This window comes from Dama dama, chromosome 33 (assembly GCF_033118175.1).
Source record: "Dama dama isolate Ldn47 chromosome 33, ASM3311817v1, whole genome shotgun sequence".
Classification (NCBI taxonomy): Eukaryota; Metazoa; Chordata; class Mammalia; order Artiodactyla; family Cervidae; genus Dama; species Dama dama.
Window position 1 is genome coordinate 24,148,572 of NC_083713.1, and position 25,670 is coordinate 24,174,241.

Here is a 25,670-nt window from a genome sequence, read left to right on the forward strand (position 1 = left end):
AAATCAGAACTTTGACTAGGCGGACCTTTGTTGGCAAAGTAATGTTTCTGCTTTTTAATATGCTGTCTAGGTTGGTCATAACTTTTCTTCCAAGGAGCAAGCATCTTTTAATTTCATGGTTGCAGTCACTATCTGCAGTGATTTTGAAGCCCTGAGAAGTCGTCATTGTTTCCACTATTTCCCCATCTATTTGCCATGAAGTGATGGGACCAGACCATGATCTTAGTTTTCTGAATGTTGAGTTTTAAGCCAACTTTTTCACTCTCCTCTTTCACTTTCATCAAGAGGCTCCTTCGCTTTCTGCCATAAGAGTGGTATCATCTGCATATCTGAGATTATTGATATTTCTCCCAGCAGTCTTGATTCCAGCTTGTGCTTCATCAAGCCCAGCATTTCTCATGATATACTCTGCATGTAAGTTAAATAAGCAAGGTGTCATATATGGACTTTATTATATTGAGGTATATTTCCACCATACCCATTTTGTTGAGAATTTTTATCATAAATGGATGTTGGATTTTTTGTCAAATGCTTTTTTGACATCTATTGAGATAATCGTGATTTTTATCTTTTTATCTTTTGTCTTGTTAACATGATATATAACATTAATTGATTTTTGGATATTGAACCATCCTTGCATCCTTGGGATAAACCCCACTTGATTGTGGTGTATGATCCTTTTAATGTATTGTTCAATTTGGTTTGCTAGTATTTTATTGAAGATTTTTGCATCTTTGTTTATCAGGGGTATTGGCTTATAATCTTTTTACAATGTCTTTATCTGATTTTGGTATAAGGGTAAAGGGGACACTGTTGGAATGCATTTGGGTGTGATCCTTCTTTTTTTGGGATAGTTTGCGAAAGGTAGATATTTACTCTTCTTTAAATGTTTGATAGAATTCTCTTGTGAAGCCATTTGGTCCTGGACTTTTGTTGGGGTTTTTGTTTGATTACCAATTCAGTTTCATTATTGATAACTATAGTCTGTTCATATTTGCCGTTTCTTTATGGTTCAGTCTTGGGAGATTGTATGTTTCTGGGAGTTCATCCATTTCTCCTGCTTTGTGCATTTTGTGGTGATGGTGGGGGGTTAGTTGCTAAGTTGTGTCTGACTCTTGCAACACCATGAACTGTAGTTTGCCATGCTCCTCTGTTCATGGGATTTTCCAAGCACGAATACTGGAGTGGGTTGCCATTTCCTTCTCCAGGGCATATTCCCAACCTAGGGATCGAACCCGGGTCTTCTACATTCCAGGTGGTCTCCTGCATTGCCGGTGGAATCTTTACCAACTGAACCACCGGGGTAGCCTTTGTGTATTTTATTGGCTTATAATTATTCATAGAAATCTTTTATGATTCTTTCTGTGGTATTTCTGTTGTGTTGATTGTAACTTCTTTTATTTCTGATTTTATTTATTTGGGTCCTGTCTTTTTTTTTCTTGATGAGTCTGGATAAAGTTTTATCAATTTTGTTTATCTTTTCAAAGAATCAGTTTTTAGTTTCACTGATCTTTATTATTTTTTAGTTTCTGTTTGATTTATTTCTGCTCTGATCTTTATTAGTTTCTTCCTTCTGCTAACTTTGGGGTTTTGTTTATTCTTTTTTCCCCCAGTTTCTTTAGGTGTAATGTTAAATGGTTTACTTGAGATTTTTCTCATTTCTTGAGTAGGCTTGTATCACTGTAAACTTAGCTGTTAGAACTGCTTTTGCTGTGCCCCATAGATTTGATGTGTTGTATTTCTGTTTTTGTTTATCTCAAGGTATTTTTAAATTTCCCCTTTGATTTCTTCATTGACAAGTTTGTTGTTTAGTAGCATATTGCTTAGCCTCTGTGTGTTTGTATTTTTCTATTTTTTCCTTGTAACTGTTTTCTAGTCTTATACTGTTGTGATCAGAAAAGATGCTTGATATAATTTCAGTCTTCTTAATTTATTGGGACTTGTTTTGTGGCCAAGCATGTGATCTATCTTGGAGAATGTTCGATATGCAATTGAAAAGAATGTATTCTGCTGCTTTTGGATGGAATGTTTAGTGTATTTATATATAAAGTCTTTCTGGTATAATGTGTCATGTAAGGCCAATGTTTTAAATTGATTTTTGCCTGGCTAATCTATCTATTGATGTAATTGGGGCCTTAATGGTCCCTACTATTATTGTGTTATTGTCTCTTTCTCTCTTTATGTCTGTTAATATTTGCTTTATATTTTTAGATGCTTTTATGTTGGTACATAGATATTTATAAGTGATATGACTTGTAAGATTCATCCATTTATCTTTGTGTAATGTCCTTTGTTTCTTGTTACAATTTTTGCTTTAAAGTCTGTAGTTTAAAGTTTTCTCATGTAAGTATTGCTGCCCCAGCTTTCTTTTTGTTTCCATTTGTATAAAATATCTTTCCCTATTCCACTGCTTTCCATCTGTAAGTATCTTTAAATCTGAAGTGTCTTGTAGACAGTGTACGTATGGGTCTTGATATTGTAACCCATTCAGCCACCCATTGTCTTTTGATTACGGTATTTTTGTCCATTTATATATAAAGTAATTATTGCCATTTTGTTATTTGTTTCTGGTGTTTTTGTAGTTCTTCTCTGTTTCTTCTTCTCTTGTGATTTTATGAATATCTTTAGCATTAAGTTTGGATTCTTTTTTTTGTTCTGTGTGTATGTTTTGTACTTTTATTTGTTTCTGTATATGTATTATATATTGCTGTCTGTTTTAAGTGATGATCTTCTTTAAGTTCAAATGCTTTCTTAAAGCCCTACATTTTTACCCACCACATCATATTTTATGTTTTTGATGTCATATTTCACATTTTTAATTTTGTGTATTCCTTAACTACTTACTGTAGATAAGATGATTTTACTACTTTTGCCTTTCATCCTTTCTACTAGCTTTATAAGTGACTGATCCACTTCCTCCATTATATATTTACCATTACAAGTGAGACTTTTCCTTCATAATTTTCTTATTTCTAGTTTTTTTTTTCCCTTTCCCCCTAGAGAAGTGGCTTTAACTTTACTTGTTAGTTCAGTCACTCAGTCGTGTCTGACTCTTTGCAACTCCATGGACTGTAGCTCGCCAGGCTTCCCCATTCATCACGAATTCCCAGAGCTTGCTCAAACTCATGTCCATTGTGTCGGTCATGCCATCCAACTATCTCATCCTCTGTCATCCCCTTCTCCTGCTTTTGATCTTTCCCAGTCAGGGTCTTTTCAAATGAGTCAGCTCTTCGCATCAGGTGGCCAAAGTATTGGAGTTTCAGCTTCAATATCAGTCCTTCCAATGAATATTCAGGACTGATTTCCTTTAGGATTGACTGGTTGGATCTCCTTGCAGTCTAATGGACTCTCAAGAGTCTTCTCCAACACAACAGTTCAAAAGCATCAATTCTCTGGCGCTCAGCTTTCTTTATCGTCCAACTCTCACATCCATACTTGACTATTGGAAAAACCATAGCTTTGACTAGATGGACCTTTGTTGGTGAAGTAATATTTCTGCTTTTTAATATGCTGTCTAGGTTGGTCATAGCTTTTCTTCCAAGGAGCAAGCATCTTTTAATTTCATGGCTGCAGTCACCATTTGCAGTGATTTTAGAGCCCAAGAAAATAAAGTCTTTCATTGTTTCTGTCGTTTCCCCATCTGCTTGCCATGAAGTGATGGGGCCAGATGCTGTGATCTTAGTTTTCTGAATGTTGAGTTTTAAGCCAACTTTTTCACTCTCCTCTTTCACGTTCATCAAGAGGCTCTTTAGTTTTTTGCTTTCTGCCATAAGGATAGTGTCATCTGTGTATCTGAGGTTATTGCTGTTTCTCCTGGCAATCTTGATTCCAGCTTGTGCTTCCTCCAGCCCAGCATTTCTCATGATGAACTCTGCATAGAAGTTAAGTAAGGAGGGTGACAGTATACAGCCTTGACGACTCCTTCCCCAATTTGGAACCCGTCTGTTGTTCCATGTCTGGTTCTAACTGGTGCTTCTTGGTCTGCATACAGGTTGCTCAGGAGATAGGTAAAGGTCTGGTATTCCCATCTCTTTAAGAATTTTCCAGTTTGTCATGATCCACACATTCAAAAGTTTTGACATAGTCAATAAAGCAGAAGTAGATATTTTTCTGGAACTCTCTTGCTTTTTCAGTGATCCAACGGATGTTGGGAATTTGATCTCTGGTTTCTCTGCCTTTTCTGAATCCAGCTTGAACACCTGGAAGTTCATGGTTCACATACTGTTGAAGCCTGGCTTGGAGAATTTTGAGCATTACTTTGCTAGTGTGCGAGAGGAGTGCGATTGTGTGGTAATTTGAGTGTTGTTTGGCATTGCCTTTCTTTGGGATTGAAACTGACCAAATTCCTTTCATTTCTTTGGGAATGACAACTGACGTTTTCCAGTCCTGTGGCCACTGATGAGTTTTCCAAATTTGCTGGGATATTGAGTGCAACACTTTCACAGCATCATCTTTTATGATTTGAAATAGCTCAGCTGGAATTCCATCACCTCCACTAGCTTTGTTGGTAGTGATGATTCCTAAGGCCCACTTGACTTTGCCTTCTAGGATATTTGGCTCTAGGTGGGTGGTCACACCATTCTGGTTACCTGGGTCATGAGGATTTTTTTGGTATAGTTATTCTGTATAATCTGCCATCTCTTAATATCTTCTTCTTCTGTTAGGTACGTACCATTTCTGCCCTTTATTGTGCCCATCTTTGCATGAAATGTTCCCTTGGTATCTAATTTTCTTGAAGAGATCTCTAGTCTTTCCCATTCCATTCTATTCTCTAGTATATCCCATTCTTTTCCTCCTTTTCTTTGCATTGATCACTGAGGAAGGCTTTCTTACCTTGCCTTGCTATTCTTTGGAACTCTGCCTTCAAATGTGTATATCTTTCCTTTTCTCTTTTGCCTTTAGCTTGTCTTCTTTTCTCAGCTAACTTGTAAGGCCTCCTCAGACAACCTTTTGCATTTCTTTTTCTTGGGGATGGTCTTGATCTCTGCCTCCTGTACGGTGTTACGAACCTCTGTCCATAGTTCTTCAGGGACTCTATCAGATATAATCCCTTGAATCTATTTCTCACTTCTAGTGTATAGTTGTAAGGGATTTGATTTAGGTCATACTTGAGTGGTCTAGTGGTTTTCCCTACTTTCTTCAATTTAAGTCTTACTTTTGCAATAAGTTCTCGATCTGATCTACAATCAGCTCCTAGTCTCTTTTTTGCTGACCAAATAGAGCTTCTCCATCTTTGGCTGCAAAGAATGTAGTCAGTCTGATTTTGGTATTGACTGTCTGGTGATGTTCATGTGTAGAGTCTTCTCTTTTGTTGTTGGAAGAGGGTGGTTGCTATGACCAGTGCGTTCTCTTGGCAAAACTCTGTTAGCCTTTGCCTTGCTTCATTTTGTACTGCAAAGCCAAATCTGCCCATTACTCCAGGTATCTCTTGTCTTCCTACTTTTGCATTCCAGTCCCCTATAATGAAAAGATATCTTTTTTGGGTGTTTATTGTAGAGGGTTTTGTAGGTCTTCATAGACCTGTTCAGGTTCAGCTTCTTCAGCATTACTGGCTGGAGCATAGACTTGGATTACTGTGATATTGAATGGTTTGCCTTGGAAATGAACAGAGATCATTCTGTCATTTTTGAGATTGCACCCAAGCACTGCATTTTGGACTCTTGTTGACTATAGGGCTATTCCATTTCTTCTAAGGGATTCTTGCCCACAGTAGTAGATATAATGGTCATCTGAGTTAAATTCTCCCATTCTAGTCCATTTTAGTTCACTGATTCCTCAAATTTTGTTGTTCACTCTTGCCATCTTCTGTTTGACCACTTCCAATTTACCTTGATTCATGGACCTAACATTTCAGGTTCCTATGCAATATTGTACTTTACAGCATTGGACTTTTTTCCATCACCAGGCACATCCACAACTGCGTGTTGTTTTCTCTTTGGCTCCGTCTCTTCATTCTTTTTGGTTATTTCTCCACTATTCTCTAGTAGCATATTGGGTACCTACTGACCTGGGAAGTTCATCTTTCCATATCCCATCCTTTTGCCTTTTCATACTGCTCATGGTGTTCTCAAGGCAAGAATACTGAAATGGTTTGCCATTGCCTTCTCCAGTGGACCAACACCCCAACAGTGTTCATGGGGTTCTCAATACTGAAGTATTCTTGCCTTGAGAACTCCATGAACAGTATGAACTTTCCTTGTAAGGTTGGTTTAATGGTGGTGATCTCCTCCAGCTTTTTGTTGTCTAAAACTCTACCTCTACCTCTCCTTCAATTCTGAATGATAACCTTGCTGGGTAGTTTTCTTGATTGAAGCTTCTTTTTTTCCCTCCATTACTTTGAATATATTTTGCCACTCTTTTCTGACCTGCGAAGTTTCTGCTGATAGTCTTACGGGTGACTAGTTGTTTTTCTCCTGTTGGTTTTAAGATTTTCTCTTTATCTTTTGACATTTTAAATATAATGTGTCTTGGTGTGGACCTCATTGGGTTTATCTTTTTTGGGACTGTCTGTTCTTCCAGGACCTGGATGTTTGTTTCCTTCCTCACACTGGGGCGGTTTTAGGCCATTATTTCTTCAAATAACTTCTCTACCCTTTTGTCTGTCTCTTCCTTCTGAATCCCTGTAATGCAAATGTTAGTGCACTTACTTGATGTTGTCCCCCAGGTCCCTTACCAGTGGTCCCCAGTGTTTTTGGCCCCTGGGATCGGTTTTGCAGAAGACAGTTTTTTCACGGACTGGGGAGGAGAGGTGGTTTCAGGATGATTCAAGCACATTACACTTACTGTACACTTACTTTCTTTCTTTTATTATTACATCAGCTTCACCTCACATCATCAGACATTAGATCTCAAAGGTTTGAGACCCCTGCCTTAAACTTTCTCATTTTTCTGAGTTCTTTATCTTTTTTTCTGTTCAGCATGTGTAGTTTCCCACTTCTGTGTCTTTCAGATAACCAGTCTGTTCTTCTGTATCATCTAATCTCCCACTGATTCCCTCTCGTATGTTTTCCATTTGGGTATTGTACTTCAGCTCTGATATTAAGCATATTTTCCATCTCTGTGAAGTTCTCATTGTGGTCATCCATTCTTATTCTGAGTTTGGTGAGCATCTTTATAATTATTACCTTCAATTCTTTATCACATAGATTGTTTATTTCCATTTCATTTAGTCATTTTTCTGAGAGTGTCTTGTTCTTTCATTTGGATCATTCTCATTTGGCTTAATTCTCTGTGTTTGTTTCTTTGTGTTAGGTGGGCCCATTACATTTCTTGATTTTGGAGAAGTGGTCTTATGTAGGAGGTGTCCAGGTACATGCTTTCCTCTATCCATCAAAAGATGCTTCAGGGGTGTACCCTTTGTGGACTGTATGCACCTTTCTATTGTTGCAGGACCAACCGATATGGGTTTGCTGGTATGTGGAGCTGGCCCCTGGGCCAGGTAGCTGAGATGAACTGCTTCATGTTATTTATTAGGGGTACTTTGGTGGACAATGCAGCCTCTTCACATCTGGCTCTGAAGCCTGCTGCCATGCAATTTCTGTTAGCACAGTGGTAGGTGAGGCAGGCCCCTGGTGTTAATAAGCTCAAGAAAGGATTCCAAAATGGCACCTGCCACTTTTAGTGTCATCAAGGTAATATGAGATCACAAAAGTGGCTGCTTGACAGCATGTCAGTCCTCAGGGGGAGTCCCAGCAGAATGTTTTTTAAGATCAGCAGGTAGGTTTGACCCTGGCATGTTTCACACTGCTGCCTTGTGCTTAATTTCAGATTGTGTGTGTTTTTCCCTGCACCTTTAAAGAGGTGTGTCTCAGTTTCCTACACCCTTCTGGCTCTCCCAAGTGTGAGCCCTGTTGATTTTCAAAGTCAGACATTTTGGGGGCTTATCATGGTGCAGGACTCATGGGCTGGGGAGCCCAATGTGTAGATTGGACTCCTCAGTCCTTGAGGAGGACCTCTATAGTTGTGATTTTCCTCCCCCTTGTGGGTTGCCACACTGGGGTGGTGGGGTGGGTCCTGAATAGACTGTGTCTCTGCCCCTCCTACCTGCTTTTTTGTGGCTTCTTTATATCTTAGTTATGGAAAATCTTTTCTTCTTGTCTTCTGGTCATTCTCAGAGATGGTTGCTCTCTAAGTAGTTGTAATTTTGGTGTGCCTTTGGGAGGAGGTGAGCTCATGCTCATCCTACTCTGTAATCTTGATATAGGCCCTCTTCCCCCCTTTTAGTCGATTGAATCTTTTTGAACATTTTTAGATTTACAGAAAATTTACAAAGCAGTAGCTTTGTAAAGAGTTCCTATATACCTTTGCACTGCCTTTTCCTTATTATTAATGTCTTACGTTAATGTAGTGCATTTGTTAAAATTGATGGACCAGTAACAAAATTGATGAACCAATAATTCACTATTATTAACCTAAAGTCCATGGTTTATAATAATTTCCTTAGTTTTTCCCTAATGTTCTTTCTCTGTTCCAGGATCTCACCCAGGATATCACATCATATTTAGTTGTTATGTTTATTAGGTTTTATTTGGCTGTGCCAGTTTCTCAGACTTTTCTTTGGTTTTGATAATCTTAACTGTTTGAACCTGACCCTTTTTTTTTTAATAAGGAATTTTAATCAGTGAGTACTTAATTTTAGAAAATCAATATTGTCATTTGATATGAAATTATTGAGTTGGCCAAAAACTTCCATAATATCTTATGGAAATGAACATGTTGGCCAATCCAATATAACTGACAGAAAAATAGATATATGTACATATATGTGTGTGTGCTCAGTGGCTCAGCTCTGTGAGCTCATTGACTGTAACCCACTAGGCTCCTCTGTCCATGAAATTTTCCAGGCAAGAGTACTGGAGTGGGTTGCCATTTTCTACTCCAAGGGACCCTCTCAACCCAGGGATTGAACACATATCTCTTGCATTTCCTGCATTGGCAGGCGGATTCTTTACCACTCTGCCACCTGGGGAGCCCGTGTGTATATATACATATATGTATTAAATAGAGTGATATGGTTACTAGATGTGCAGCATTTATTTTAGTTCTATAGAAATAATGGGCTGAAAAATGGAAGAATTTTATATCCTTACTGGATTAAAAAGTAATGAAGTTTGGATTTAGTGAAAACTGAATTTGCCATAGTGGGAATTCCTGAATAGCTTCTCTGCTACTGCTGCTAAGTCACTTCAGTTGTGTCCGACTCTGTGCGACCCGATAGACGGCACCCCACCAGGCTCCTCTGTCCCTGGGATTCTCAAGGCAAGAACACTGGAGTGGGTTGCCATTTCCTTCTCCAGTGCATGAAAGTGAAAAGTGAAAGTGAAGTCGATCAGTCGTGTCTGACTCTCCGCAACCCCATGGACTGCAGCCTCCCAGGCTCCTCTGTCCATGGGATTTTCCAGGCGAGAGTACTGGAGTGGGGTGCCCTTGCCTTCTCTGGAATAGCTTCTCTAGGATAAATTAATATAGATATTTGGGGTTAGTGAAAAATTAAATTTCTTTTTAAGGTTTTAATTGGTATAGCGGAATAAATTTGACCTGTATGTGCTAATCTGATTTTTTTTTTAATTTGTTTTGTTTTATAGTGAGTATGTACTGCCAGGCATTGTTTTAGGCCCTGAGTTCATAGCAGTGAACAAAAGATAGTAAAAAAATCACCTTTTGTGCATTTGGTGGGGGGTAGACAATTTTATTTATCAATTTATTTGTATAATGTTGGAGGAAAATGATAAAAGGATAATGCATAGGTAGTGTCTTGATTGAGAATGGAGTTTTAATGTTATATAGGGTTGTCAGGGAATGCCACATTGATGAGGTAACATTTGATCAAAGTTATGAAAGAGGGTTTCCCTAGTGGCTCAGATGGTAAAGAATCTGCCAGCAATGTGGGAGACCTGGGTTTGACCCCTGGGTCAGGAAGATCCCCTGGAGAAGGAACTGGCAACCCACTCTGGTATTATTGCCTAGAGAATCCCATGGACAGAGAAGCCTGGCGGACTACAGTCCACGGGGTCACAAAGAGTCAGACATGAGTGAGCAGCTAACACACATACATACATACACACATGAAAGAGGTGAGGGGATGAGTCATGCAGATATCTGAGGGAAGTTACATTCCAGACAGAGGGATCATTAAGTGCAAAAATTGAATACAAAGCATGCCTGGATTACTCTAGAAATAGCGTGGAGGCCAGTATGGCTGGGACTGGGTTGAACAATTGGGAGAATAGTAAGAGAGGCAATAAAAGAGGCAGCGAAGGATCGTATCACATGGGATCTTGTAGAATGCAGACCATTTTAAGAACTTCAGTTTTTAGTTTTTAAAAAAGTTTGTTTTGTCTTTTGAGCTGAGGTTTGACATGATTTAAATTATATTTTAAAAGAAAAGTGATTGTGTTGGGGCTGCAAAGGAAACAAAAGTGGAGTTGCAGTTACTTAGGAAAGCATTGATGTGACCTGAACCTTTTAGTAACATAGGAGTGGTTTAAGATTCTGCATACGTTTTAAAGTTGAAACCCAAAACAGTTCCTGATGGATTGGGTATGGTTGGGGTCAGAGACAGAGAAGTCAGAGATAACTTCAGGATTTTGGCCTGAGTAACTGGTAAGGTATTTACTGAGATGGTAAGTAAATAAGTAAGTGTTAGTCGCCCAGTCGTGCCTGACTCTTTGCGATCCCATGGACTGTAGCCCACCAGGCTCTTCTGTCCATGAGATTTTCCAGGCAAGGATACTGGAGTGGGTTGCCTTTTCCTTCTCCAGGGGATCTTCCTGACCCAGGGATCGAACCCGGGTCTCCTGCACCGCAGGCAGATTCTTTACCAACTGAGCTACAAGGGAAGCCCCACTGAGATGGCAGAAATTACAAAAGAAGCACTCTTTGAGGGGTTCAGATGAGGTGATGAAGAACAGAGTTTGATTTTGGATATGTATCTTTGAGATGCCTATTAGACAGATGTCCAAGTGGGGATTCTAAGGAAGTAGTTGAATATGAGTCTGGTAAATAGGAATTATCTGGATTAGAGGTACAAATTTGGGTGTCATCAGTTTGTAGATTGTTTTAAAACCATGAAACTAGATGAGATTATCAAGGATGTAAACGTGGAGAAAGAAGAGAAAAGGACCAAGGCCACCCTTGGGTACTCTAACATTAAGGTATTTGGAGTAACAAAGAAGAACCAGAAAAAGAAACTGAGCAATGGTCAGTGAGATAGGAAACCCAAAAGTATGTGATGTCCTGAACACTTATTGAAGAGTTTCTAGGTAGTGATCATTTGTGATAAATACCGCTGCCAAATAAGTTGAGGGTCTAGAATTGGCCATTGATTTTAGCAATTTTGAGGAACTTGATGACCTTGAAAAGAATAGTTTTGGTGGAGGAATGGATTCATTAGAGTAGATTTAAAAAAGTAAGGGAGTAGAGAAGTTGTAAACAATGAGAAGAGACAAGTCTTTTGCGTAAAGAGACTTGAAAAACATGGGTAGCTGGAGGGGGAAGCATTTTGTATGTATGGGTGAGCATGATGTGTGAAAGAAATGATAGCATGTTTATGTGCTACTTGGAATGGCCTAGAAGACATAGATGATGATGGAGAGAGTGCGACAGTTGGTGGAGAGCCATCCACGAGGAGACAAGAAGGAATAGGATTTAGTGTACAAGTGTGGAGTTGGCTCTTGATAGGAGTGTGCTCACTTCATCTGTATTAGGAAGGCAGGCAGAGAACTTAGGCAGTTATAGGTAGGTGATTGGAATTGTTTTCTGATTGTTTATTTTCTTAATGAGAGTGAGGATGAGGAAGATGTTGAGGGACCTGAAGAGAAGGAATAAAATAATTCTCAGAATGTAGGGATACCAGGGGACATTTATGTCCACTGAAAGTTAATGGTTATGTATTTAAAGCATAGTTGTCTGAATGTTTTCCAGTTGAATTTAGCTGTATGAATGCAGGCTTGGAGTAGGCAGAGAGTTGATTTTAAGCAGGGTTGGGGTTTAGTGTAATGGATTATCAAAGGGCAAGGAGGTGAAGTTGTATGCAAGGAGGTAATTATAATGATGTGTTATTGAATCTGAGATGGTCATAAAGGAAATGATATAACAGGGGGATGATGGACAGTCAAAAGGTATTGATAGTATTATTAATAATACAGGGATTTGCAGTCTTCAGTCTGCAAATTTGGGCCAAGATCTGTTTTCTGTGGTGCTTGAGCTTACAGTTAAACATTTTAAAGTGTTCCAAGGGACTTCCCTGGCCATTGAATGGTTAAGACTCTGTGCTCCCAATGCAGGGTGCATGGGTTTAATCCCTAGTTGAGGAAAGGAACTAAAATCCCCATGCCATACACCAAAAAAAAAAAAAAAAAGTGTTCCAGAAAAAAAGAAAAAAACCAAAGAATTAAGAATATGCAACAGAAATTCATATGTGATCTACAAAGTCTTAAATATTTGCTATGTGATCTTTTACCAAAAAAAGTTTGCTGACCTCTTTAATAGTTAATGGATTATAGATCCCCTTATTCTGGAAGAGATGGGAACACCAGACTACCTGATCTGCTTCCTAAGAAATCTGTATGCAGGTCAGGAAACAACAGTTAGAACTGGACATAGAACAACAGACTGGTTCCAAATTGGGAAAGGAGTACGTCAAGGCTGTATATTGTCACCCTGCTTATTTAACTTATATGCAGAGTACATCATGAGAAATGCTGGGCTGGATGAAGCAGAAGCTGGAATCAAGATTGCCGGCAGAAATATCAATAACCTCAGATATGCAGATAACACCACCCTTATGGCAGAAAGTGAAGAAGAACTAAAGAGCCTCTTGAAAGTGAAAAAGGAGAGTGAAAAAGTGGGCTTAAAGCTCAACATTCAGAAAACTAAGATCATGGCATCCGGTTCCATCACTTCATGGCAAATAGATGGGGAAACAGTGGCTGACTTTATTTTCTTGGGCTCCAAAATCACTGCAGATTGTGACCACAACCATGAAATTAAAAGACACTTGCTCCTTGGAAGAAAAGTTATGACTAAACTAGACAGCATAGTAAAAAGCAGAGACATTACTGTGCCAACAAAGGTCCATCTACTCAAGGTTCTGGTTTCTCCAGTAGTCACGTATGGATGTGAGAGTTGGACTGTAAAGAAAGCTGAGCACTGAAGAATTGATGCTTTTAAACTGTGGTGTTGGAGAAGACTCTTGAGAGTCTGTTGGACTGCAAGGAGATTCAACCAGTCAGTCCTGTGTATTCATTGGAAGGACTGATGCTGAAGCTGAAACTCCAGTACTTTGGACACCTGATGTGAAGAACTGACTCATTTGAAAAGACCCTGATGCTGGGAAAAATTGAAGGTGGGAGGAGAAGGGGACGACAGAGGAGGAGATGGTTGGATGGCATCACTGACTCAATGGACATGAGTTTGAGTAAACTCCGGGAGTTGGTGATGGACAGGGAAGCCTGGCGTGCTATGGTCCATGGGGTTGAAAAGAATCTGACACTACTGAGCGACTGAACTGAACTGAACTGAACTGAACTGAACTGAGAGCCCCTTGGAATTGGAAGAGTCATAGAGGAAGGAAGTAGGAAATGTAAGTGTGGTTTGAGAGTGGTATGCTTGAACTTGAGTGGAGTTCAGTTATCTTTAATGGCAAGGTTCTAGAACTAGGTTATGACCGTAACAATGAATGACTGAAGTAGGAAGGCTGATAAGATTTTTGGAGGATGTCATCTGATAGCTGAAAATAACCCCCTTAACAGATCATCTAATATTTGGTTTATTGTATATAACCCTGCATCTCTACTAGTGAAGTTAATAAAAGGAAGGTCAATCAAAAGTCAAAATTGTGCCACAGCTAAGTTTGAAATCAAGAAGTTTTGAAAAAAAATTTAATGGTTCTGGCAAATGGATTACAACTTATTTAAGTAGGTTTTTACAGTTTACTCACTTGTGTTCCATGACATATATGGAAGTTTAAAGTAGAAATCATTAATCTTTTTTGCTTTTGTTAGCAAACATAATGATATTTCATATTTTGATGTTTCAGGGGTCATACATTTGATTAAGAAAATCTGGGAAGACATAAAATAGCAAATTCACTTTTTTGGGTGTTCTTACCTGTTACAGCTGTGCTTTTATTTATTGCATTACAAACCATTCCGCAACTTAGTGGCTTAAAACAACATTTATTTGTTTTGCTCATGAATTTACAATTTTGGCAGAGTTTGGTAGAAATATCTTATCTCTACTCAACATGGGTTGGAACTACCTGATTGGGGATGGAGGAACTACCTGATTGGGGATGGAGGAACTACTACCAGGATGGCTTACTCACATGACTGACAAGTTGGTGCTGGCCGTTGGTTCCTCTCTGAATGGATCTCTTTAGTGGAGCCACTTGAACTTTCCTAATATGGTGGCTGGATTCTAAGAGCAAGCTGCCCAAGAGACAGAAAGTAGTTTTGAAAACCAGAACCTATATTCTCTTGGTCAAACAGCAGTAGTACAGATTCAAGGGAGGAGACATAGACATTCTCTTTCTTCCATTTTAATGGAGGCAACTGAGATAATTTTGGACTTTTAAAAGTGCCACATATACCTTAATACAGGTAACGAAAACATTTCTTCCCCCAGTGTTTATCTTAAATGTTTATCACCATTACCACAAAACCTTTCTTCAGCCCATCCCTGAGTTTAATATCATCCTTCCTGAACCCTCCATAGTACCTTATTAGTTCCTTTTTTTGTGGCACTTACCTTGAGTTAGGGTAATTTGTAACTTTGTGTTATCTTTGCTTACCACTTTTATACACAGCTCTGAATCCCATTCTGAAGTGTCTTACTCATAGTGGTTGCTTAGTAAATGTGTTGTTAAAGGAAATACGAAGAAATTTTTTTTAAAAGAACTCACAAATTTTGTATGAATGTTATAAAAAATGTGACTAACCAAATGAGACCTTGACAAACTGCAAGGTACAGGTTTTTAACGCTGAGAGATAAGAGAGAACTAGAAATAAATTATCAAGGTGATGAAGAAAAGTAAATGTTTAGATAAATTGAAAGTACATTTTGCTTTATAGTTCTTTAAAAAGCAGAGCAACAAAAAAGTGAACTCAACTAAATTTTGGCATGTCATATATACTATTAGAAAATAATAGTATTTGAAAATGTTTGAAAAAGAAAGCTTTTTTGTATGGTCTCTTGAAATTAGGCTGAAATTCTCAATGTAGCAGGCAACAAATTGGACATGACTGAGCAACTAATACTTTCACTTTCACTATGTAAGTTAAATAAGCAGGGTGACAATATACAGCCTTGACGTACTCCTTTCCCGAGTGCAATTGTGCGGTAGTTTGAACATTCTTTGGCCTTGCCCTTCTTTGGACTTGGAATAAAAACAGGTTGCACAAGCTATCGCACAGTTCCGCTTATTTCACATGCTAGCAAGGTAATGCTCAAAATCCTTCAAGCTGGACTTCAACAGTATGTGAACTTAGAACTTTCAGATGTATTGGCTAGATTTAGAAAAGGCAGAAGAACCAGAGACCAAATTGCTGACATCCATTAGATCGTAGAGAAAGCAAGGGAATTCCAGAAAAACATCTCCTTCTGCCTCATTGACTGTGCTAAAGCCTTTGTGTTGATAATAGCAAACTGGAAAATTCTGAAAGAGATGGGAATTCCAGACCACCTTACCTGCCTCCCGAGAAACTTGTATGCAGGTCAAGAAGCAACTGGACATGGAACAACAGACTGGTTCAAAATCGGGAAAGGAGTACATCAAGGCTGTATATTGTCACCCTGCTTATTTAACTTACATACAGAGTGAAAGTGAAAGTGTTAGTTGCTCAGTCATGTCAACCTTTTGCAACCCCATGGACAATAGCCCACTAGAGTCCTCTGCCCGTGGAATTCTCCAGGCAAGAATACTGGAGTGGGTTGCCATTCCTTTCTCCAGGGGCCTTCCCGACCCAGGGATTGAACCCAGGTCTCTTACATTGCAGACAGATTCTTGTACCAACTGAGCCACTAGGGAAGCCCTATATACAGAGTACATCATGCAAAACTGCCAAGTTGGATGAATCATGAGTTGGAATCAAGGTTGTTGGGAGAAATATCAGCAACCTCAGATATGCAGATGATACCACCCTAATGGTAGAAAGCAAAGAGGAACTAAAGAGCCTTTTGATGAAGGTGAAAGAGGACAGTGGAAAAGCTGGCTTAAAACTCAACATTCAGAAAACTAAGATCATGGCATCTGGTCCCATCACTTCATAACTAATAGATGGAGAAACAATGGAAATAGTGAGAGACTTTATTTTCTTGGGCTTCAAAATCACTGCAGGTGGTAATTGCAACCATGAAATTAAAAGATGCTTGCTCCTTGGAAGAAAAGCTATGTCAAACCTAGACAGTGTATTAAAAAGCAGAGACATCACTTTGCTGGCAAAGGTCCATATAATCAAAGCTGTTTTTTCCAGTAGTCATGTACCAATGTGAGAGTTGGACCATAAATAAGGCTGAGCACCGAAGAATTGATGCTTTTGAATGCGGTGTTGGAGAAGACTCTTGAGAGTCCCTTGGACTGCAGGGTGATAAAGCCAGTCAATCCTAAAGGAAGTCAACCCTGAGTATTCATTGGAAGGACTGATACTGAAGCTAAAACTCCAATACTTGGGCCACCTGATGAGAAGAGCTGACTCATTGGAAAGACCCTGATGCTGGGAAAGATTGAAGGCAGGAGGAGAAGGGGACGACAGAGGATGAAATGGTTGTATGGCATCACTGACTTAATGGACATGAGTTTGAGCAAACTCCAGGAGATGGTGAAGGATAGGGAAGCCTGGTGTGCTGCAGTCCATGGGATCACAAAGAGTTGGACACGACTTAGGGACTGAATAACAACAGCAACAAAGGGATAATTATGAAAGATTTTGTATGCAACATTACAGAGCTTGGGACTTTATTTTATATGCAACATGGAAAGCCACTGGAGGCTTTGTGTTTTAGAAACAACAGCCTTTTTGTTTGTTTTTGGTTTTTTTGGTAACATGGATAATGGATTCCAGAATGCCAGGCTGAACACATGGAGATGAATTAGGATACCAGCTAATATAGGTAAAAGATAAGGGCCTGCACTAGATAGATTATTGCAACAATGTTGGAAGAGATTTAAAAGAGAATTCAGACTTAAGAGTAGATTGACAGGAATTGTTGGTGATTAGATTTTAAAAGTGTGGAGTGGAAGGAGGAGTAAAGGTTTTTGGCTTGGGCAACTGTTTAGATGTTAGTATTTTAAGCAAGATAAGGAACATAAGAGTTGAAGTCATAGATTTGTGTCAAAGATAATTTGCTTTTGTATCTGTTGAGTGGGAGTTAAATCCAGGTGATATAACATATAGATAGTTAATTATTTCAAGTGGAGCATAGAAAAAAGTTGAGTTTATAGATACAGATTAGGAGTCATTGGGAAGTATAAGTGATATTTGTTGAAACAATGCGATCAAGTGAAATTTTCTCTCCAGGGAGAGAAAATGAAGGGTAGATGGAGAAAGGGGAAAAAAAAATGATTAGAGTTAAAAGTAGAACTAAATTGGCATCTAGAAAGTTGAAGTATAATTAGGGATGATACCCACTGCCATATTCTGCAAAGGGTCAAGTGGGTAGAAGAGAAGTGAGTCCATTGAATCTGGCAGGATATATAACAGAGTGAGGGTATCTGTCATGAAACCTTGGATTTGAATCCTGGCTCCATCTCTTATTTTACTGTAAGACTTCTGGGAGGGTACTTGACTTCTGAGCTTTGGTTTCTTTTGAAAACAGGATAGGAGTTATCACAAAAAGTTGGTCTGAGTACTGTATGAAATTAGTAAACACAAACAAAATGCCTCATATAGTTCCTAGCAAATAGTAGGGATTTGTTAAAATGTATATATAGTAACGAAAATCCCATGGACAGAGGAGCCTGGCAGACTGTAGTCAATGGGATCACAAGAGTTGGATACGACTTAGTGACTAAACCACTGCCACCATATGTAATAACAGTAATGATGATGTTATAAGTTGGTAACCAAAGCAATAGTACTTCGAGTGGTAGGTGATACTTTGGTCGCTAAGGAGGAGGACAAAAACTATATTGCGTTAGGTTGAAGAATGAACTGTTAGGAAAGTTTTTCTTCTTTCTTTTCTTTTTTCCCTTAAAGCTTTGCCTCTATGGGAAGAGAAAGGTTATGGAGTCATTTTTGTTAATAAAAGGCCATTGACCTATTGAGAAAACAAATCAGATAGAAAAGCAGGGCAGAAGCTGAATTTAAAGGAGCTTAGTATGAGTAGGATGTGAAGAAGATGATACAGTGAATGTGGACTTTAGATCATTTAGAAAGTAAAAGGAGGAGATATCAGATGCATAATCTTTATTATTTTATTTAAAGGAATCATATAAATTTAAATAAGAAAGACCTGAATTTATATAAATTCAAAAATAGAAACTCTCCTGAAAATATATCTCCATGTTCCACCTAACTACATGTCATGATCACATTTATAAAGAACCAAATTCCCCTAAATTTAAGTGTCCACATCTGCATATGCTAATCGTTCATAGACTTAAAGACCTTTTTCTGTTTGTTGCTAAAATCCTAGTCATTGAAATTTCTTCGTATGACGCTTGGAACTGAACACGATAGTTCAAAAAGCCTTTAACCAGTATTAGGGAAAATATGAGGATTGTCTTTGTAGTTCTGCCAACACTCTTTTAAAGAAATTTGAAACCCAGAGTGGATAAAAGACTTTTAGTTCACATAAGGAAGTGGTGGTATCAGCTAGGATGAAAATATAGGCCTCCTAACTATTGTATGATGTTTTTGCTACTACAGCTTAATACCAAAACAAAGACAAAACCTTCTACCTGTATGTGTAAGGAATCATTATTTAAGAATCTGATAAATTAAGGGATAATTATTGGTATTATAGAACATTCATCTCAAGAAGTATTTAATAGCAAGCTAGAGTAATAGATTTAAGTTTTATATAATGCATTTAAACAATTAAACAAGTTCACAAATAACTCTAGGAAAACATTTAATTTGCAAATTAATATATATTTTGTTTTAATAATTACTTTAGAACTTCTAGATTGCTTAGCTTTAGATTTATTGTCCAAGTTGGAACCTTTAGATGTATACCACTTCTAATAGTTATTAGTTATTAACTACTTTTCTTGTGCTCTGGCTAAGCTCTTTGTGTTGATTATCTCATTTATTCTTTATAACAACCGTAAGAGGTAAGTATTCTCATTATGAGGAAACTGAGAGATGTCATCAACTTGGAAAAGCCTTCCTGCACATCTAATAAACAGGGTGGAGATGAAATTTAAATCCAGACAATTTGATTCCATAATTTATGTTTTTAACAACTAGTTTGTTTCATTACTTTAAACTTTGTTTTCTTCCTTTTGTTTATCATAAAATAGTAGTTTTCAATCTCATTTTGATTCTATTTGACTCATTTTGAATTTAAAATTGGGCTTCCCAAGTGGTGCTAGTGGTAAAGAACCTGCCTGCTCGTGCAGAAAACATTAAGAGATGCTGGTTCAATCCCTGGTTCAGGAAGATCCCCTGGAGGAGGGCATGGCAACCCACTCCAATATTCTTGCCTGGAGAATCGCATGGACAGTGGGGCCTAGCAGGCTACAGTCCATAGGGTCTCAGAGAGTCGGACATGGCTGAAGCGAATGTCCTCATACTCAGTGTGATTTTTTATTGAATTATTGATTGGTCATTGATAAGGATATCCTCTAGTCAAGAGGTAACTTTATGGGATAGTCCTTGTACCTAACGAGACTTATGGAGAGTGCTTGGTAAATGTTGTTAGGGGATGGTATTTTACATTTGAATGTGGGAAATGTTCAGTATGTCCAATATGACTATTTTGTTGAATGCAAAAAACTTTTTAAGAGATTTAATAATACAAAGCATTTGTAAATGGCACATAGCTAAAAGTAGATAAATCTTAGCTATTTTTCACTGAGACTACCAGAATATTCTATAGTACTTTACCAAATATAGATTTGGTATTGTATTGCTAGCTGTTTTCAATGGTAGTCATTGTAACTCTTTGTTACCTTCTTTTCCTTTGTAAATACTGAAACAATGTTTTCTCCCTTTCCTGACTCTTTTATATCAGTTTTCACTTTTGTCTGCCTAATTTTGGATTTAGAAATAATATGAAGCCAAGTCTCTTTTATGGAATGCTGGATATGGTGTCCTTTTAGTTATAGACCTTACCTTTCAGTAGCATATGAGCAACGTTAAAAGTGTCTTTAGTTAATTTTCGCTGGGTAAACGCACACTCAGAGGAAGCAGTCTCAAGTCTTTGTTCAAGAAGTTAAAGACTTTTAAGATAGTATAATAAATGCTAAGCATTTATCTGGAAGAAAAATACCATTTTTGAGTTGAAAGTGAAGTGAAAGTCACATAGTCGTGTCCTACTCTTTGTTATGCCATGGACTGTATCTTGCCCAGCTCCTCTGTCCATGGAATTCTCCAGGCAAGGATACCCTTCTCCAGGGAATTTTCCCGACCCAGGGATGGAACCTGGGTCTCTTGCATTGCAGGCAGATTCTTTACCAACTGAGCCACTAGGGAAGCCCATTTTGGAGTTATGTTTTACCTAAAAATCTAAAGATAAAGACCAATACAGTATACTAACACGTATATATGGAATTTAGAAAGATGGTAACGATAACCCTATATGCAAAACAGAAAAAGAGACACAGATATACAGAACAGACTTTTGGACTCTGTGGTAGAAGGCAAGGGTGGGATGTTTCGAGAGAACAGCATTGAAACATGTATATTATCTAGGGTGAAACAGATCACCAGCCCAGGTTGGATGCATGAGACAAGTGCTCAGGGCTGGTGCACTGGAAAGACCCAGAGGAATCGTGTGGAGAGGGAGGTGGGAGGGGGGATTGGGATGGGGAATACATGTAAATCCATGGCTGATTCATGTCAATGTATGACAAAAACCACTACAATATTGTAAGGTAATTAGCCCCCAACTAATTAAAATAAATGAAAAAAAAATGTTGATGCCTTGTATTTTAAATTAATTCCAGTAATCAGATCCTTATATGATTTCACTGATCTCAGTACCTTTTGTAGAATTTAACGGCTTTCCTAATGTGTAACCATCTTTTAAGAAGTTCCTTGTGAATAAAAGATAATTAAATGACCAGTTAATTTGCTAGAATTAATTAGGAAATAATTAGTCTAGGTAAAATTCAAAATTTTCTATAAACTGTAAGGAAAATAGCCAAATATAAGGACATTTCCATTTATGTAATGATGACATGCTTGTAATTTATTATTGCAGTGGCTGGGTTAGAGACTAAATTAAGAACCTATGGAAAGTTTGTTGGTCCTGGTAATTACAGCTAAATGGTGATTTGAAAATACTTAATTGTATGAAAGCACTGTCATCTGAAATTTGTATTCAATAAATGTGAGCTGTCAACTTAAAGACATTATCTTATTTAATTCTCATAACAATTCTGAGTTAGGATATTATTATCCTAATTTTGCAAATAAATAGAGGCTTAACAAAGTTAACCCATCTGGGGTCATGGAGCTGTAGCTGGGATTCTGACCAAACCTTTTTGACCACAGGACCCAGGTTCTTAATAGTTGACGAGATTATAGTAAACTGAAATCTGGTGTTCAGGTTGTACTTTTGATTGCAGTGAGCTTTTTATGAAAATCTTTAACTGTCAAATGAATCCAAATCTAAAGTATTTTGCTTCTGAAACTGCATTTTTTACCAATCATGCTAATTAAAATTTATTAATAACTTCTTTAGTTTTAGCTTACCGTTTCAGGATTTGTAATAATTTAAGGAGATATGTAGAATTACAAAGTTAGAAGTGCATCTTTATTTGAGATCGTACCGTCAACATTCAAGTAAGATATTGGTGAGGATGGGGAATGATAGAATTGAATTTTATGTTACTGAGTACAGAGGGGGATCATGAAACTTTCTGTAAAGGAATAGATAGTAAATATAGTGAATGACTTTGAGAGCCATGTGGTCTCTTGTATTTACTCAAACTTTTCTAAAACAGCCATAGATAGTATGTAAAGAACTGTGTTATTGTGTTTCAGTGAAAAACTACAAAAAGAGGCGGCAGCCTGGATTTGACTCATTTACCAACTTCTTGTAATTTCTGCAACAAAAAGATAAAATTTGTTATTCTATTGTATTATTTGTGCAGAGTAAAAGTTTTCCTCTGTTGAATGTATTGACAAAAAAAATTTACCCCAAAAGATAGTAGAATAAAGGAGAATAGGAATGGTACCTTTCTTCAGCATTTCTATGACTACTTAGATTAATTACTTCATAAATTACATGACAATTCCAGATACACTTATTTGCTCATTTCTTAGCATTACCATTTTTTATCTTGAAAAAACAATTCTGCAGTTTTCACTGGTGTTTTCTCTGATTCTGATAAACTTTCTTTATCATAACTTGGGAGGGATTTATTATAAAAAGATATAATGCATAATTGGGTGATGATTCTATTTTATTTGAATTTATTTTGAAAAATAGTATCAGTAGGTAGACTTAGATCAAGACTTATGTAAATATATACATGTAGTTGAATTTTAGGTTCAGAAATGGAGTACTCTGTAGTCAGTTTTCAGTGTTACATTGTACAGATTTTTTATTCACAAGCAGTTTGATCTTGTAGATGATTTCTAGTGCTGCAAAGCTTTATTGAATGTAAGTCATTTGTGATATTGACTAATGGTGGTAGCTAAATATTAAACCTAATATATACTTTTTATTCTTATTTTCAGAGATTCGTCAGCGAACTGCTGCTCAAAGAAACCTTTCTCCAACACCAGCAGGCTCCAGCCAGGGCCCTCCTCCGCAAATTCCAGTTTCTCCTGGACCACCAAAGGACACTTCAGCCCCTGGTGGACCCCCAGAAAGAACTGTTACTCCAGCCTTATCATCAAATGTGTTACCAAGACGTTTTGGATCCCCTGCTACTTCAGTGCCTGGAATGGGTAAACAGAGCACTTAATGTTATTTACAGTTTATATTGTTTTCTCTGGTTACCAATAAAACAGGCCATTTTCAGACAGTGTGGAAATGGCATTTCATTTGGAAACAGCAGAGCAGTTATCTGATTAAGCAGGAGTTCCATATTCAATTAGCCATAACTCTTTACAGCTGGCACCTTGTGATACTGAAACCTATTTCTTGAGCTCATTTAACTGTTATGGCTTCTTTGTTTAAATGGCAATAAAACTTTGTAGTATTCTGTAGTCAACAGTATAGCATATCTTTTTATATTCGGCTTTAGAGTGGCTCCAGATTTATATAAAATGAGGATAGAAGAGAACATTTTGGGAATGTATTCATGCTTTTTGCTAAACCCTTCGTATATATTTTTAAACTTGACAGATTAACATTTCAGGAATATTCATGTGCTGTAGTGTGTAATACTACTAATGTTAATGTGAGCTTGGTAGATTTTTCTTTTTTTAAGCCGTAGAGCCTCAATATTTTCTGACAGATACTTTAATATAAAGTCCTATTGAATTAACATACTGCCTTTACTACTGTTTCGTCTCTTTGGATTCTCCTTTTTCAGTTTTGTAGAACTCTAGGGGAAGATCCCATTTTAGGAGTGTAGTAGACTATACTACCCTGGAACTTTCTTTTGGACTGTGATTGGGACATAAAAGCCTTCTTCTTCAGCAGATCACATTATTGTATGTAGAGTCCCATGTCAGATTCTTAAATATGATAATAAATTATTTATTTTATTTTAGGATATTTAATTTTAATTTAGATTAATTTCATATTTCATGACTAATTACATATAATTTATGACTTTGAGCCTCATCAGAAGTTGATATCAGATATTCAGGGCATTTACATAGTCTTAATAAAATCAGTAAGCAATCTAAATGTTACTAATACAGTAGATTTTTTCCCCCTCCTTTTTCTTTGAAAACAATGTAAGATTTTAGGAAACTAAAAAACTATTTATTTATAAATATATTAATAAAGCTAACTACAAATGAAATGAATACAAATCATAACTTTTAATTGTTGGTTATTGAAAAATACTTTTAAACTTAACATATAATGATGCCACTCAGGGCAACTGTATATTTTGTGAAATTGAGTAAGTTAAACTGGTTGAAAATTTTTCATCTTTCAGTTGTTACTGGTTGATTTGAGATGCCCATGACTTGTAAAGTAAAGCTCTTAGTTGTTTAATGGAAGAACTATTTTGTGAGAATGCGTTTTGTATATCTAACTATTTGTAAAGAAATTAGAGTTTATCAACTTATACAGAGTAATAAAAACTATATAATAGCACATGTAAGAACAAGGTTTCAATAACCTACCATTTCATGATCATGTAAACATAATATGTTTTACTAAAGTTTTTAATTAGTTTCTGTGTAAAAGACTTTGTATTTAAGTTGTACATTGCCAAAAATGTGAGTGAGCTAAGTGATTTCTCATAGAGAAGATTAATAATTCATTTTTTCATTATGCCATATTTGTGAAACAGAATCAATTTAATGTGTATTACCACAGGGCTCCCATATGTTTGAAAATTAATAACCAGCAGGTACTTGATAATTTGCCAAGCTGTGTAAAAATGACCAATATTCCTACAATGATTGCTCTTGATGTTTGTATTAATTACTGTTACCCATAACAGCGTGAATACAAAGATGTGTTATTTTAAAAGTTATTAATATGCAAGGAAGTTAAAATGTTTTTATGAAATCTGTTGTTTTATTTATCCAGATTCCTTTATGGACATTTTCATTTTAAGCATGTAGAAGTAAAATACTCCAGCAAAAGTTAAGCTGGCTTAAATGCTTTCAAAATTTAATTTGGCATGCTTATTTAAGTTGAAAATTTCATAACGAGGAATGACATTTAATGTCTGCATTCAAGTTTATTTTTTGATGCTAATGATTGAATGTTAAGTGTAACTCTACTTAACATTAGCCAAAGAAATGCCAATAGCCAATGAAATGTGAAAAATGCACTTGATTCCTAATACTGAAAACTTATTTTAGAACCTAATTTCGTTTACTAGCTATAATTCTATATCATTTTCCCCTTTTTAAGGTGGTAACAGCCTTAAGATTTGTGACTATTTACAAAGCAAATCTCTTATCTTTTAGAATATTAATATCATATTGCTGCCTTAAAGCCATTTTTTAATGCTTTAAAGGTTTTGTCACATTTTGAAGACCTTTAATCTATGTATTGCAGGGCTTGTTTCAACAAGACCTCATTTTGTTTGAAAGTCTTCTACAAGGTCTCCATGTAAACGTCCCTTGCTGCCTGTCTTCCTCTTATCTGGCCTTGTTTTATGAAGGCCAGCGTCACATCTCGTTTATTTTATTCTCTTGCTTTCTTCCCAGTGCCTTCTGTGTGGTCTCTCGTTTTAGAATATCTCCTGCAAACAGGCCTCTTTCAGTTTTCAGAGATCGTGGAGTCACAATTCATAATTCTGAAGGTGTAACTTTATTTTTGTTACTGTTTTTATATGATGTAATCATTAACTAAATTCCAAGTTATTCTTCTACTCCTGACTCTCCATTCATCATCTCTGATACTGGCTAATTTATTAT

At 37.1% G+C, this 25,670-nt stretch overlaps 1 protein-coding gene across 4 annotated transcripts in view; it reads left to right on the plus strand.

Annotated features, from left to right (window-relative positions):
- LNPK (lunapark, ER junction formation factor) overlaps positions 1-25,670 on the plus strand; it is a 95,058-nt gene that overhangs the window by 50,959 nt on the left and 18,429 nt on the right. For all 4 annotated transcript variants that reach the window (XM_061135499.1, XM_061135502.1, XM_061135503.1 and 1 more), the window contains one exon: positions 22,851-23,063. In XM_061135499.1, coding sequence (XP_060991482.1) covers positions 22,851-23,063 — 213 coding nt within the window. The remainder of the gene's footprint in view (positions 1-22,850; positions 23,064-25,670) is intronic.